At 35.4% G+C, this 14,496-nt stretch overlaps 3 protein-coding genes across 4 annotated transcripts in view; 1 reads left to right on the top strand and 2 right to left on the bottom strand.

Moving 5' to 3' along the window:
* Positions 1-614: 614 nt before the first annotated feature.
* Positions 615-3,882, bottom strand: LOC135732330 (gypsy retrotransposon integrase-like protein 1). The gene is made up of 8 exons (XM_065250280.1): positions 3,556-3,882; positions 3,180-3,373; positions 2,989-3,100; positions 2,766-2,907; positions 2,619-2,673; positions 2,283-2,540; positions 2,061-2,177; positions 615-1,621 (listed from the first exon to the last, which is right to left on the bottom strand). Exons 1-8 carry the CDS (start codon positions 3,722-3,724, stop codon positions 1,373-1,375), a joined length of 1,296 nt encoding a protein of 431 aa, XP_065106352.1. The 5' UTR covers positions 3,725-3,882; the 3' UTR covers positions 615-1,372.
* Positions 3,883-4,238: 356 nt separating this feature from the next.
* On the top strand, positions 4,239-7,033 carry ogfod2 (2-oxoglutarate and iron-dependent oxygenase domain containing 2). Its single transcript, XM_065250282.2, has 7 exons — positions 4,239-4,574; positions 4,653-4,709; positions 4,806-4,916; positions 4,991-5,090; positions 5,607-5,731; positions 5,863-6,120; positions 6,557-7,033. Exons 1-7 carry the CDS (start codon positions 4,461-4,463, stop codon positions 6,836-6,838), a joined length of 1,047 nt encoding a protein of 348 aa, XP_065106354.1. The 5' UTR covers positions 4,239-4,460; the 3' UTR covers positions 6,839-7,033.
* A 126-nt stretch (positions 7,034-7,159) lies between these two features.
* The window catches only part of slc4a5a (solute carrier family 4 member 5a), a 38,757-nt gene continuing 31,420 nt past the window's right edge, over positions 7,160-14,496 (bottom strand). For both annotated transcript variants that reach the window (XM_073814695.1, XM_065250283.2), the window contains exons 20-24: positions 12,640-12,708; positions 11,973-12,146; positions 11,330-11,503; positions 10,044-10,099; positions 7,160-8,094 (exon numbers count right to left, since the gene is read on the bottom strand). In XM_073814695.1, coding sequence (XP_073670796.1) covers positions 7,914-8,094; positions 10,044-10,099; positions 11,330-11,503; positions 11,973-12,146; positions 12,640-12,708 — 654 coding nt within the window. In that variant the 3' untranslated portion in view covers positions 7,160-7,913. The remainder of the gene's footprint in view (positions 8,095-10,043; positions 10,100-11,329; positions 11,504-11,972; positions 12,147-12,639; positions 12,709-14,496) is intronic.

Below are 14,496 nucleotides of genomic sequence, written 5' to 3'. Positions count from 1 at the left end.
TCCGCCGGTCTGTATTTAGATAATAAAACGCAGATGTATTTTTTTCGTATATATGTATTTTTAAAACGCAGTTATCGCCTCATTGTTTGAATCTTGTTTGTAAATTTTTGTATTTCCTTCCAAAACATCCCAGGCCCGACAGCAAAAACTCAGTAAAAAGTTTCTCATACTTCCCATCCAACATTCACTGATTTTATGCCCTATCGCCGTGCATTGGAGTAATTAAAGGAAATACAGTACCAAAGCCCCGCCTTCGTCAGGACCGACCAATCAGACAGCGTTTTGTTCACGTTGGTAAAATATAAACATTTTGAGGAAAACGCGTGCAGACGTGCAGTTTGCTTATATTGGTTTTTTTTTTTTTACTTAATTCATTTGAAGCCGATACGCAATATCTTGTACTTTAGATGCAAGTGATCTTACCCAATGCATGATTGAATGAAACAGCACACTTGGGAAAAATAAGGTCATGCTTATCGTAAAGTCCATTGCAATCCATGACCGCCTTGCACCTTAGCACCAGCTTTATAAGGCAAACCGGAAGTTGCACGTAGTTTGCAGCAACAACGTGCGCCCTTGGCCACGGTATTTATCAAATAATAAATAATAAAAAAAAGAATAACGCGCACATTCATTTAATATCACATAATATACATTTAAAACTCAGGTTGACATCAACATACACTTGACTTTGTGAAAGACTGCTCAAATCTAAATATTTAATTCATACCCTTACAAAAATGAACCATGGTTTTGTGTTTCACTACAGTTACCACGGTGTAAACTATGGTTTTTGAAAACCATGGTTGTCAAAACCATGGTTATTTTGTGGTAACCATGTTTTTTTTTACTGTAGTAAAACCAAGGTTAATTTTCATAAGGGTAGTGTTAGAGAATAAATAATACCAAACGGTTGGACATAAAAATAATCATAAGTTGTCATGAGCATAAAACGTTCACAGGCATTATTAATAAACTTTTCATATCGACATCCTTTAAAACAATACTGTAAGTCAATTCAGATGTAATACTCAGAATATCTGATTTATGACGTACAAGAAAATGTGTTTTTAATTTTAGCTACAACTCTAACATAATGCTTTCACTTTGAAAAATAAGTGTTACTGAAAGCCTTTGAGTTGAAAAAAAAAAAACATTTGTATATTGCTACATTATGTGTTTGAACACCTATTTCCAAGTCCCAGTTTCACTAGGAACTGATTTTAGTTCAGGCCCAGTTGTGTGTACATAAAGTGACCAATAGCTAAAACCATGCCAGATGTTTGCCCACTTGTCATATGGATCACCTCACAGCAGACATAGTCCTGGAGTCTGTACATGATGAACCCTGTGCTTTCCAATTCTCACCCAATCAGTGCACATCTGTTAGAGAATATTCTAAGATATTCTTCTTGTCTTCAGCTACATTCTGGACTGTGGTAAGGACGGTCTCTACTGGAAGAGACAAGTACAGGCTTTCTGTAATTTTTTTTGGTGAGGATGAACCCTCTGTGCTGAACATTGGGTCCGTCACAGTTAGAGTTATAGAAGGCATGTTTCTAGCTTTGTGTTTTGCATTCTTCTTCTCCTGTCTGTAGGCAACATTCATATTTGTAATTACCTGTAAAAGACAAAATAAACGTTCTCAAATTTCAATTTCCAATTAAAAACAGCAAAATCACTCTATACTTTAAATGTATAGTTCACCCAGAAATCATTTATTCACCCTCATGTTGTTCTAAACCTGCATGAGTTTTTTATCCTGTTGAACACAAAATTAAATTATTTTGATAAGTGATGGTAAGCACACAGTTGATGGTACCCATTGAGTTGTATAGTAGGAGGAAAAACAAATACCTTGGAAGTCAATGGGTACCACCAACTGTGTGCTTTCCATCATCTTCTTTTGTGTTCAACATAGTAAAAAAACTCATACAGGTTTAGATCAACATGAACGTGAGTAAATGTTGACAGAAATTTCATTTTTGGATGAACTATCCCTTTAATTATTGGTTAAAGAAACTAGTCTAATTCATTTAATTTACTGATACAGATCTTACCATCTGTCTGACATTATTCTGTTGTTCTTGAATAGAGGACAGAATGGAGTTGGTGTCTTTTTCATTAAGGGTATATCCATCCTGATCTTGATTGTAACTAAGAGGATCAAACTTTAACTTAAAAAAAGATCATAAATAACACCAGTTAAATGTTGTTATAGCCTCATAAACTGAGTCATTCATTCACTGAATTACGATTAGTTTAAACGTTATCAGTCTTACCTCATGAGACACGCTGGCTTTTCTGTTAAACATTAAAAAATGAGGTGTGAATTTTGTCGTAGGGTTGACTGAAGTTCTGAAGATCGCTAAAACTGGATCTAGAAAATCATCCCATTCCACCTGTTTTTCCACCACCATCTGTTTTATGGCATCTCTGAGTAGATGACTGCTGCGATCAAACAGTGCGCTCCGCTGCGGCTGGTCTACTGACAACACCCTGGATGCTATGTTCCACCGGTCACACAAGTGCTTAGTAACCTAAAATAATCAATGCTGTTACAAGACAATTAAACACTTGTTTTGTATAAAATATCTGTATTTGAAAAAAGCCTGTACCTCTTCACACAACTCAATACTTTGAGAGCAAAATATTGTCCTTGCCGGGCCAAATCTGTAAAAATGACACATTTTTATAAATCTGTCATTCATTATAATGCATGTTTTATCATTTTTTACAGCATTAATAGTGTATTATTTACTCACCTGTAAAAAGATGATGAAATGCATCTTGCAACACAAAGACCATCTTTCTTTTGTATAGGAAAGGCCTCTACCCATTTACTATAGTAATCTGTAATGATAACAATGTGTGTGTTTCCTCGATGTACAGTTCCTGGAAAAGGACCTGTTTTAAACAAAAAACAAAGATGATTATTGTAAATTAATACATCTGGTTGTCAGATGGGGATGCTTAAAAATCCCTCACCGATTATTTCAATAGCCAGAATCTCCCACGGACCCTCCACCTTGATGGGTCGTATTGTTCTTGCCAGGTTTTTATTTCGCTCTGTGTGCTGACATGTTTCACACACTTTAATCTGAAACAGATAAAACAGAGATATGTAGATAAAGTTATAAATGAATAACAGGGATTTTAAAGGATAGTAACATCCATACCCAATCCACAACATCCTTGACAATGCCAAGCCAGTAGTATTTACTCTGAATCCTGTGAACAGTCTTCTTCTGTCCCAAGTGATGCCCCATATCATTAAAGTGACACTCCAAGAATATCTGTCTCTTCCGGTCTGCTTCAATCACAACTTCTCGCTTTTCTTCTTTCTTTGGTCCAACGTAAAACAATCGGCCATCTAAACAATTAATGATACACAATTGGTATACCTATAATTTAAATAATAATGTACACCAGTAATGAAACATTTAGATAAGAATTATGAACTTAATTTTGACTTCAATGTTTAAAACGTAAAAATAATACAAGTCTGATTTTCTAACAATATAAGATTAAAAACCAGAGAAGGTATACTCTCACCATCAATTATAAATTTTTGAGCATATCGTTTAAGATTTTTCTTGCGAATGGGATTCATGGTTTGGGGAAAACATCCATCGGCGACGAAAGTGTAAATCTCCCCCAGTCTGTTTGAGCTGGACTCCACCACCTCCTCTTCGGCAACTTGCAACGAGTCCACACTCAACATTGTGCCGTGAATTTACCCTTACTGACTTTATATGCATAACATATAACATAGCAAACCAACCATCCAACTTTTTAATTCAAATCACAAACACCGATACACGAACACTGTTAAATGCATTTCTAACAACTAAGGACTCGAAACTTGCAGCACACAATAAACGCAGGACGGACTGAATTTGTTGATGTACCAGGAAGTAAACATAATCTATCGTCTTTCTTTCTCTGTCCAAATAAGTTAATATTTCCCGTTTTCAGAATTCAAATTCATATTGTATCTGGCTCAAATGTCAGATGCAAACACATCTGTTGTATTATTAATTGTGTTAATAGCATGAGCGGTGCTTTTATTGAGCAAAACAGCAGTGGTTTTCCTACGGAAGTATTTCGTGTTGGACCAAAACAATCCTTCAGGGGACGGGTCTTTAGGTTCCATTCAGTGCTGCGCACAACTATCGGTTTTAAACATCAAAGTATCGCGCGAGAGATTCGAACGTTCTGCGTGTTAGATTCAGAAAACCAAATTCTCGCGATATTTGATGTCATGTACCGTGTCGATCTGCGCAGGACCGCATGAAGTCGAACGCACCTCGGACTTCAACTCCCCGAACAAACAGTGTGTATAGTAATGTGTACTAATACTAGTAAAATGTTCCCTGAGCTGTAATTATTTATGAAGACCGCCCGCCTATAAGGTTTAACACATTGTACAATACAACGGTACGTAGTCCGAGGTCAACATGAAGAGATTTTTCATGTGCAGTTGCTTTATGACAGATAACATTTTTCTTGAAGAATACAAATTGCACGTTCGTTTTGTCTCAGAGAGCCAGTTCAAAAAGGACTATCAAAACGTGAGTTATATACAGCAATGTCTTAATATGGAATTCATAGCCATTTCTGTTTGAACAACATGCAATTTCCATTATAAGACTTTGAGAACTTCAGGATGCGTGACTGAATCTCAGTTCAGCGACGTGCTTGGAAAGGTGAGACCTCAAGAGCAAAAACATTAAACCATGTTTGCATTAATATCATCAAAGCTGTAAGCCGGTGCTTATATTTATTTAGTTGTCCAATCATAGATTCATGCAGAAATCGCGAGACGACAGAATCATGAATTGAAGTCAGCAGAGAGGACTGCTGCCATCAAGGAGATTTATAAACCTCTACATCAACATGTTTATATCCTACAGGTAAATTTATAGTCAACAGCACAGACAATCTGTGATTCCCATTCATTTTAAGTATTTCACTATACTGTCTGCAGGAGTCATTCCTGGCCCCAGAGTTTTTACAGATGGTGAAGTACTGTTCTTCAAGTGACGCTACAGTAGATGGACTGATTAAACTCATCCAGAAAGAGGCAGGTGGGCGGATCCTTCACAAATCTTTTCAAGAAGACATTTCATAAAAATCTGACTTTTTTCATGTTTAAGTGCTATAATTGTGTCCCCAGTGCTTCTATCAACCTAAAAAATGTGATAAAGATCAACCCAGTAAGTTTTGGTAAACCATTCTCTGCAAGCATGTGAAAAAATGTTTTATTGACATTTGGCTCTTTTGTGATGTCACAAGGGGATAATACCGCCCTTAACCCACACTATCCAACCACGGCACTGCCATTTAGTGCAGAGATCAGCTCATTTGCATTTAAAAGGACACACAAAAAAGACACATTTTTGGTCACATCTACAAAGTGGCAATTTTAACATGTTATAATAAATTATCTATATGGTATTTTGAGCTAGAACGTCACACATGTACTCTGAGGACACCACAGATTTATGTAAAAAGGCTTGTGAAATGTGCCCTTTAATATACGTCTATCAACCAATCACGTGTCAAGAAATTCTGTTGTTTGTTGAATTAATGATCTTTTGCAGCACCAAGAGTCTATCGGTTTCCAGTATTCAGAAGGGAATTTTGCAAGGACCTTATAAATGAGCTGGAGCATTTTGAACAATCGGATGCACCGAAGGGGAGACCAAACACCATGAACAATTATGGGGTAATAGTATCTGTCTGTCTGTCTGTCTATCTATCTATCTATCTATCTATCTATCTATCTATCTATCTGTGCACTGTATTCTTTAGCAGCACATTCTATAATACTAGTGATTTCTTTTAAAATGAATACAGATTCTCCTTAACGAACTGGGTTTTGATGAGACCTTCATCACACCTCTGAGAGAGCTCTATCTACGGCCACTCACGGGTCTCCTCTTCTGTGACTGTGGAGGAAACTGTCTGGACAGTCACAAGGCTTTCGTGGTGAAGTACGCAATGCATGAAGACTTGGACCTTAGCTATCACTACGACAATGCTGAAGTCACTCTCAACGTTTCACTGGGGAAAGAGTTTACAGAGGGGAACCTGTTCTTTGGAGATATGAGACAGGTGCTGAGAGTTACAGAATGGACTACACCTTAACTTGATCATAATGATTATCACTTTGATGATAAAGGCAATATTTTATGTCAAGTTTCTCAGAGAATGATTTAAAACAATGCTGAAATATGCGATCATAGAATTTTGGTCAACAAATTTGTTGTCCATAATCAGGTGAGTTACCTGGTAATATACTTAAAAACACTACCTTGTGTATCATAATGCGTTGATACATGCATTGCTTTTAACTTTCAACCCACCCCAAAAACACAACCAGCAAAAGATCAGATAAGGACTTTATTTTATGATTATACAATACATTAGTTCATATAGACAGTTTTGGTAAAACAGTGGGGAGATGGCCAGCACAAGCATTCAGCTTAGTATTGCAATGAAAAATGTTTTTACAATGTCCTGAAAGTGCGTGTTTTTGTGCGTATTTCAGGTTCCTTTAAGTGAGACTGAGTGTGTGGAGGTGGAGCATCACGTAACCGAGGGTCTGCTTCACAGGGGTCAGCACATGCATGGAGCTTTGCCCATCTCCTCAGGTACACGATGGAATCTGATTATATGGATGCGAGCCTCATATGAGAGGAACAAACTCTGCCCCATGTGTGGTAAGAAACCCACACTAGTTGAGAGCGATGGATACGGTGATGGCTTCACCATGGACTCTGATGAAACTAGTAGTAACACTAGTAGTAAGATGTCATGTAATGTAACATAAGATGATGTAGTTCATATGGGTACTGTTCTTTGTAGCTAATGAACTTGGATTTGGTGTATTGTGCCTTTAACAAAACCAAACGTTTATGGATAGCTTTATGTTCTCAAGTGTAAATAAATCACCAGATTTTAATATTTACTTGATTGTAAATGTATCTTTTTAATGTATTTTAATAAAGTAATTTTAATAAATGTATCTTTATTTTTGAATAATACAGTAATACAGTATACAGTACAGACAAAAATTTATAAAAAAAAGTAAATACATTTTGGCTGTTTTATTTCTGTATTAGGACTTCAAATTGTCAGGAGAGATTTACTCAATTCACATGAGAAAGACATTTTACAGGACTCATTCTCAAAAAATAAATAAATAAACAAATAAAGGAGATTTACTGACATTAAAAACTGCTCTTCCTTTCTCCAGAGCTTAAATCTCACATCAGCTAAGTCCATCCATTTACAGTAAACATATTCACACGCAGCACAAAATACAGAGATTGCATTAATACTGTCTGAAATTCATCAACAAATTCCTAAACTGCAAAGCAAAGAAAATAAAAACCAAAAACGGATTCATTTGTTATTTCAAAGGTAATTATTTGGTTGTTTCTTTTCCCCAACTTTGAGTTTTGGGTGTCATAAGCAGGAAAAGACAGGGAAAGGAAGGAAAAGCAAATGATTGTTTGGAGAATGCCAACACTAATAGACCCACATATTGGATATCGGAATCTTTAATACAAGTTCATCTAAAAACTAAACAATGCAAAAATTTAGAAAAATTTTCAACCCTGGTATGTTTTATGCATAGTTACACAAACTTAAAATATATATATATTTTTCATTGTTTAACTTATTTTTCCTTTAAAATAAATAATATAAAATATATTTGCGATGCTGTTCGAATTCTAATGCCATCGCAGTTCTTAATGTCTCTTAAATTGCTGATCCACACTTTATCCAAGTTGAACACAAACACGATTTAGCCACATGGGAGCTCCAAAGAAGCCGATGCAGGCCGTGTCACATTGCAGAGTTTCTCAACAGGAAAACCGTCAACCTTCAGTCTTCTTTCATTACAGCGTTGTTTCACTGCTCATATCCCTCTGTTCCCTGTGCCTGCCTCTAGGATTAACATCCGTGTCGTCATAATCCGACTCCATCTCAATCTTCACCTGAGGCAAAGGACAGGACATCCCTCTAGCCATTGGCATCGCCGGGGATGACGGACAGGAGATCTTTAAGTGTAGAGTGATGCTGTGGAATGGCAACGTCCAGTTACAAGAGTGAGGAAGAGTGGTGGAGAGAGGATAGGGATGTACGAGAGAAGAGAAGGTGAGGAACAGTTGAGGTTTGGGATGATGTAGCAGTATATATTATATGGAGTGCCGCAGGGATGACGTGTTTTTTTAGGCTAACCTTGAAGTTAGTGGTACACTGGTTCCTTTACAAAAAAGGCCATTAATTTTCCCATAAACTTTTGGATTATCGGAAAAAATAAGCTCTGTGTTTAACAAAAGTTTAACACACTTACAAATTTTGTCCAACAAGTTAGATGAAAACACTTTATATGAATAAAAAAAAAATAGTGAATTATAAAGTCCAAATTTTGTTTTTTATATTTCTAGTTAACGCATACACTGCAAAAAATGACTTTCTTACTTAGTATTTTTGTCTTGTTTTCGGTAGAAATATCTTAAAATTCTTAAATTAAGATTTACCTAAGAAAATAAGTCTAGTTTTTAGACAAAAAATACACAATTTTAGTGAATTTGTGCTTAAAACAAGCAAACATTTCTGCCAATGGGGTCCCTGTGAAACTATAAAAGAAATGTTTAAAGGAATAGTTCACCCAAAAATTGAAATTCTGTTATTATGCACTCACGCTCATTTTGTTAAAAAACTATACATTTCTTTGTTCTGCTAAAGACGTAGATATTTTTAGCAATATTTGTAACCGAACCATTTTTGAGCACCATTGCCTTCCAAAGTAGTATTTTTTCTTAATATGGAAGTCAATGGTGCTTCTGTTTCTAAATATCTTCCAAATAATACCAATATCTTCCTTTATGTTTAGCAGAACCAAGAAATGTATACAGGTTTGTAACAAAGTGAGGCTGAGTAAATAAAGACAGAATTTTTATTTTTACTATCCCTTTAAAGAAAATGTGCGACTACGCAAATGCTTCAGGGAGGAACTCGGGATCCAAGCTGATCCCAAATCACAAAGAAGATTAATTAACATGCTTATCTTCAGGGTTTTAGGAGTTATATTTCTTTCATGCGTTATCAAAGCTATCTTTGAAAAGCACAAGGGTAAATACTGTCAAACAATATAATCCAAACCATGCTCCCTGACAAGCAATGCAGACATGAAACCCAACTGATTTTAAGTCTTGTTTAAAGCAAACAGGCACACAAAGATAAGGAGATGAGTGGTGGATAATGCAACAAAACCTTCATAAAGCAAAAACAACTGGCAACATCACATTTTAACCTATAGTACAAGCTCATAATAGATAACCACAATCACACAGGAGAAAGAAACAACCAAAAGTCCTCGAATGAACTAATGTATTTAGATGCTACACAAGCATTATATCAACAGATAAACTATATTTGGAAAAGGTGCACTTACAGAATATATATTCTACTAAAAACAAATTTTTAAAGCTTGCAAAAAAATAAAACAAGTCAGTACATATTATATACTTAAAGTATATTCATGTTCAAATCTATTATTATTTATGTGTGCTATTTTACCAAGTGTAAAATGTAAAAAAAAGATAAAACATACGTATAGCTCATTAATTTTGACACATTTTTATTGCTGCATTTTGAAAAAAAGCCTATCTGCATTGCTTCAAAGCGCATGGCAAGGGCACTAATTTGAAAATCTATAGAAGATAAATACTCAGCATATATATGCTAGGCTTGCGTCGCTTTATTTATGAGTCTTGGCAATAATACATTTGATATTCTGAGCGGCTTCCAGTCTATAGCATCTACTTTTATTTAAGTTTCAGAGAAGTCTACTACTGTTAAATGCAAATTAGTCGAGTGATACGAATCTATGAGCACTAGGATGTGTTTATCAGTATCAGTATTGGTAACTGCCTGGTTGGCATCGTGCTGCCCACTCGGAGTTGGAGTCTGGCGCCTGTAAGAGGTCACGGTAGGGAACGTGTAGTTTGAGCACACAGTACCTGCGGTCCAAGTCTGAATCATTGGGAGTGCAGTTTGAATAATGGTGGTACTTGTCCTGTAGGCCAAAGATAGGATAAAGATAAGTAAATATACCAATGGCATGTTTATAATCTTAAAGGTCTTTTTCTTCACTCATGAAACTTTTCTACCAAAAGGGGGCACCAGTGCAACACAAAGCAATAGTTTAGATATGGGTTTTCAAACTTTATGATGTCAAGGATCATACAAACATGATGCAACTTTGGTGAGGGACCCCCTTCCTTAAACTTTATAAACAAATTTTTTATGTATAATGAAAATATAAGTGGCTACACTTACAGTAAAACTGGGTGTATTAACGTCAAGACAAACATTTTTCATTTAAATTCATTTGTATTGCAGCAAATTTAACAATAAATCTTGTTTCATAGCAGATTCCTTATTAACTAAAAGTACCTTATAAAAACTCATAAGAAAAACACAGTAAAAAGATGCAAAGCAAATATAAATGATTCTGAAATGTACAGTACTGTGCAAAAGTCTTAGGCCATCATGACACAATTAGATTTGTTGTTTTTGCAATGTTATAGTGATCATATATAATTGTTTCTCAGTCTTTTTAATAAATTCATCCAGAAAATGTGTATATAATATTAAAAACTGTATAAAATGTAAAGTGATGTGTCAAGTTTTTAGGGTAATCTCCCCTGCCAATAACAGGAAACTGCAGGATCTCTTAATTTCTAATTTTAGAGAAATTAGTCTTTTTCTTCATTCTGCTCAAAAACGCTCAAGATGTGTTTAGTGCCAAGAGAAGTCACACTAAACACAGATGCCTAAAGAAGTTGTTTTTTTATAATTTTCCTGTTTTTTCTGTTTGTATCTTAATAAAATAAATATGGATGGACATTAAAACAACAAGTATGTCTAGTGGTGGTGGCCTAAGACTTGCACAGTACTGTATGTAGCAGGAAATGAGAGATAAATTAACTTTTCAATTTTTTCTGTCTTTTTTCACTGAAAGTTTCTAAACTTTCTGTGAAAAAAGACAGAAAAAATAGTAAAGTTCATTTATCTTTCATTTCCTGCTACAGACCCCAGTTTGAAAACTCCTGGTGTAAATCTTAAAGTAAGTTCAAAAGTTGTTTTGAGATCCAGAAGACTAGAGGGGATCTCAGTCAATCCTTATCTTTAAAAATCACAAATAAAATTTTTTTCTTTCTTGGTTCCAGCAGAGCGACTCTTACATTGAGCGACGCAGCAGTCGGCCCCATCACCCATTCAAGCCTACGCATAAAACACTTACATCGTCTTCGCTGTCATGCCCTCCTTTGAGTTTCTTTTTATCCTTCTTGTTGTTCTTCTTCTCATCCTCCTTTTTCTTTTTTTCCTTTTCGGGTAGGATATCATCCAACCATGCCAGATCGTGCTGAGAAAAAACCATGTCCAGCATCTTGCGCACCACCAAGAGACCAAGAATCTGAGGGATTGAGAGGCAGAAAGTGTTTGTGTGTGTCTTCAATGCATGTTTGTCGCCCTCAAACTTCAAGTAAATCTGAGAAATTATGAATCCACAGCTTTTTTCTACATAAAATCATCCTACATATTGTAAAGAACATTCTGTAAAAAAATATAATCTTGATTTCTTAAATATACTGACAGTTTACTGATGGAAAGTAAAGTGAAGCTCAAACTTCAATGCTCCTGATCTCAGTAATATGAAACTTTAGCCTGGTTTTCTTAGAAAGGGTCACATTTTTCCCACATCGCAATTTACCTACAAATTGAAATCATATAAAGTAATGAGGTATACGATTCCAACAAAAGAGTTTATATTCTGGAAGCTTTATGGAAACAAATATAATTTTAATAATAGTGATATACATGGATGCGTATGGTATTGTTCGTGCTATAAAAAGATGATAATTCAGTATAATATGCTCTCATACCATGACAGGGAAGATAATAGCCAGGAATGTGGATTTAAGGATCCAGAGCAGAGCTAAGCACACAATCTGCACCAATGTAAACAGGTGGACCCTTCTCAGGGGTACATGACGCAGGTAGGCAAAGTCTGGCTGATGCTTTGCTGGCATCATGATCAGTTTAATTCTGTCCCAGAACTGTGAAAGACAAAATATGTGATCACCACAGTTACTCATTATTGACTTTTTAAGCCCACAGTTTAAGAGAATTGCATGATTATACAGAAAAGTGCACATTGCTGTTTTTAAACCACTTGAGTATTTCTTAAATCTCTTAATATTTAAATGACATTGTATTTGTAAGATCGCAGATCAAAGCCCATCAGTGCTTTTGTCTTCTTGTTGTTCTCATCTAGCTAACATTAAAGTAGATCACAAAAACACGGCAAATCAGAGCTAAGCCACTGCAGTCTGACAGCCTCATCAAAATGCAGCTCAAAATTGCTTCGGTAAACCCAGGCAGCATACAAATATGAGTTCCCATATCATTGTACTGTCACAGTGTGGATAAATCACTCATTTATAATCACCCAACACAGAGATATAGCATGACTGTACTGCACAATAAGTTTTCCCTGTATAGATGATAGGTAACAATGCTATAGGAATGTGGGCGAAAAAGGATATTAACCTGGATGCCGCTGAGAGAGGCAACACCCATGTAGAGGAAGACTCCGTACAAGACAGGCATAGGAATGAACTACAAGCAGAAAAAAAATCATACACTTTAGACTTCAAAGTAACAGCAGTTACACTTCAGGGCTTTAACTGGAGGCACTGATGTAGCTGCATATGCCCTTGATTTTAACATAGCAATGAGTCAAATACATTTCATCGTTATAAAGGTTTCTTAAAAATGTCTGACCTTTTAAACATGATACAACAATATTTGATGTCCCAAAAAATAAACACTGAATGTCATAGCTGCCCTTCTGTTTTTAATAAACACATAAAATTTGATATAGACAAAGAATTTGTCAGCTTTTAAAGGGCACATATTATGCAAAATCCACATTTGCAAGGTGTTTAGGTATAAATGTGTGTTGGCAGTGTATGAACAAAACAACCATACAATGAAAAAACTCCACCCTCTACTTCAATTTTAATCTTCATTTAATCTTATTAATGTGACGTCACACTGATTAAAGGCACACTCCACTTTTTAAAAAAATATGCTAATTTTCCAGCTCCCATAGAGTTAAACATTTGATTTTTACCGTTTTGGAATCCATTCTGCCGATCTCCGGGTCTGGCGGTACCACTTTTAGCATAGCTTAGCATAATCTATTGAATCTGAATAGACCATTAGCATTGCGCTCAAAAATAAGCAAAGTTTTGATATTTTTCTATTTAAAACTTTACTCCTCTGTAGTTACATTGTGTACTAAGACTGACAGAAAATTAAAAATCTAATTCTGGCATAATAATCAAGGACTTTGCTGTTGTACCATGACTGAACCATGTGCCTGAAAGTAGTCCCCTTGGTAACTTTCAATAGCAGGGGACTATTTTTGGGCACTGAGTAATATCATTGTGCCTCCTGCAGCCATGGTACAACAGCAAAGTCCTTGATTATTACGCCAGAATGAGAATATAGTTCCTAGCCAAATTGGCCTAGAAAATTGCAACTTTTAATTTTCCGTCTGTCTACACAATGTATACAGAAGAGTCAAGTTTTAAATAGAAAACATATCGAAACTCTTTGGTCATTTTTTGAGCCAGATGGTAATGGACTAATGGGATTCAATGAATTAAGCTAAAAATTGTACCGCCAGACCTGGAGTTCGGCTGAATGGATTCCAAAATAGTAAAAATCTAATATTTGGCTAAAGATATTACTGTCTCGGACTGAATTCAATGGAATCAGATCTATTTTTAACCGAAAGCGCTCAATGTCTGTTGGTACACTGCAAAAAATGAATGTCTTAGTAGGCTATTTTTGTCTTGTTTTCTAATATAAATATCTGAAAATTGTTAAATTGAGATGCATTTACTTGGTAAGCAAGTGGCTTAAGATATTAAGTCTACTGAAATAAATGATGAAAATTAAGAGGGTTCTTACTTAAAATAAGTCAAAATATCTGCAAGTGCAGTAAGAAAAATTAACTTAAATTAAGTTTGTTGAATTAAGTTTATTTTTCTTACTGCACTGGCAGATATTTTGACTTATTTTAAGTAAGAAAGCTCTTGATTTTCATAACTTATTTCAATAAACAAGACTTAATATCTATTTGCTTACCTTAATTTAAGAATTTTCAGATATTTAAATATTAGAAAACAAGACAAAAATACTAAGTACTAATACATTAATTTTTGCAGTGTAAGAAAGCGAGGATCAGTAGCTCATTTGCATTTAAAGGTACAAACCTGAACATGCTTTTTTGCTCCCACCCAAATATGGGCATATTGGACACGATCCATGGGGTATTTTAAGCTAAAACTTCGCAGACACATTCTAGCAACACCTGAGACTTATATAACATCTTGT

The sequence above is a fragment of the Paramisgurnus dabryanus genome, chromosome 5, assembly GCF_030506205.2.
Source record: "Paramisgurnus dabryanus chromosome 5, PD_genome_1.1, whole genome shotgun sequence".
In the NCBI taxonomy this organism is placed as follows: Eukaryota; Metazoa; Chordata; class Actinopteri; order Cypriniformes; family Cobitidae; genus Paramisgurnus; species Paramisgurnus dabryanus.
The sequence above is the reverse complement of the archived record's forward strand: the minus strand, read 5'-3'. Positions and strand labels throughout refer to the sequence as shown.

What these genes read in the sequence shown, in the direction of transcription:
- LOC135732330 (XM_065250280.1), bottom strand. Translation starts at nt 3,724, where the DNA reads ATGTTGAGTGTGGACTCGTTGCAAGTTGCCGAAGAGGAGGTGGTGGAG. An exon ending in TCTGGCTATTGAAATAATCG is followed by an intron (nt 2,908 to 2,988) that starts GTGAGGGATTTT and finishes TGTTTAAAACAG; the next exon opens with GTCCTTTTCCAGGAACTGTA. An exon ending in AAGCCAGCGTGTCTCATGAG is followed by an intron (nt 2,178 to 2,282) that starts GTAAGACTGATA and finishes TCTTTTTTTAAG; the next exon opens with TTAAAGTTTGATCCTCTTAG.
- ogfod2 (XM_065250282.2), top strand. Translation starts at nt 4,461, where the DNA reads ATGAAGAGATTTTTCATGTGCAGTTGCTTTATGACAGATAACATTTTT. An exon ending in ACACCATGAACAATTATGGG is followed by an intron (nt 5,732 to 5,862) that starts GTAATAGTATCT and finishes AAATGAATACAG; the next exon opens with ATTCTCCTTAACGAACTGGG. An exon ending in TCTTTGGAGATATGAGACAG is followed by an intron (nt 6,121 to 6,556) that starts GTGCTGAGAGTT and finishes TGCGTATTTCAG; the next exon opens with GTTCCTTTAAGTGAGACTGA.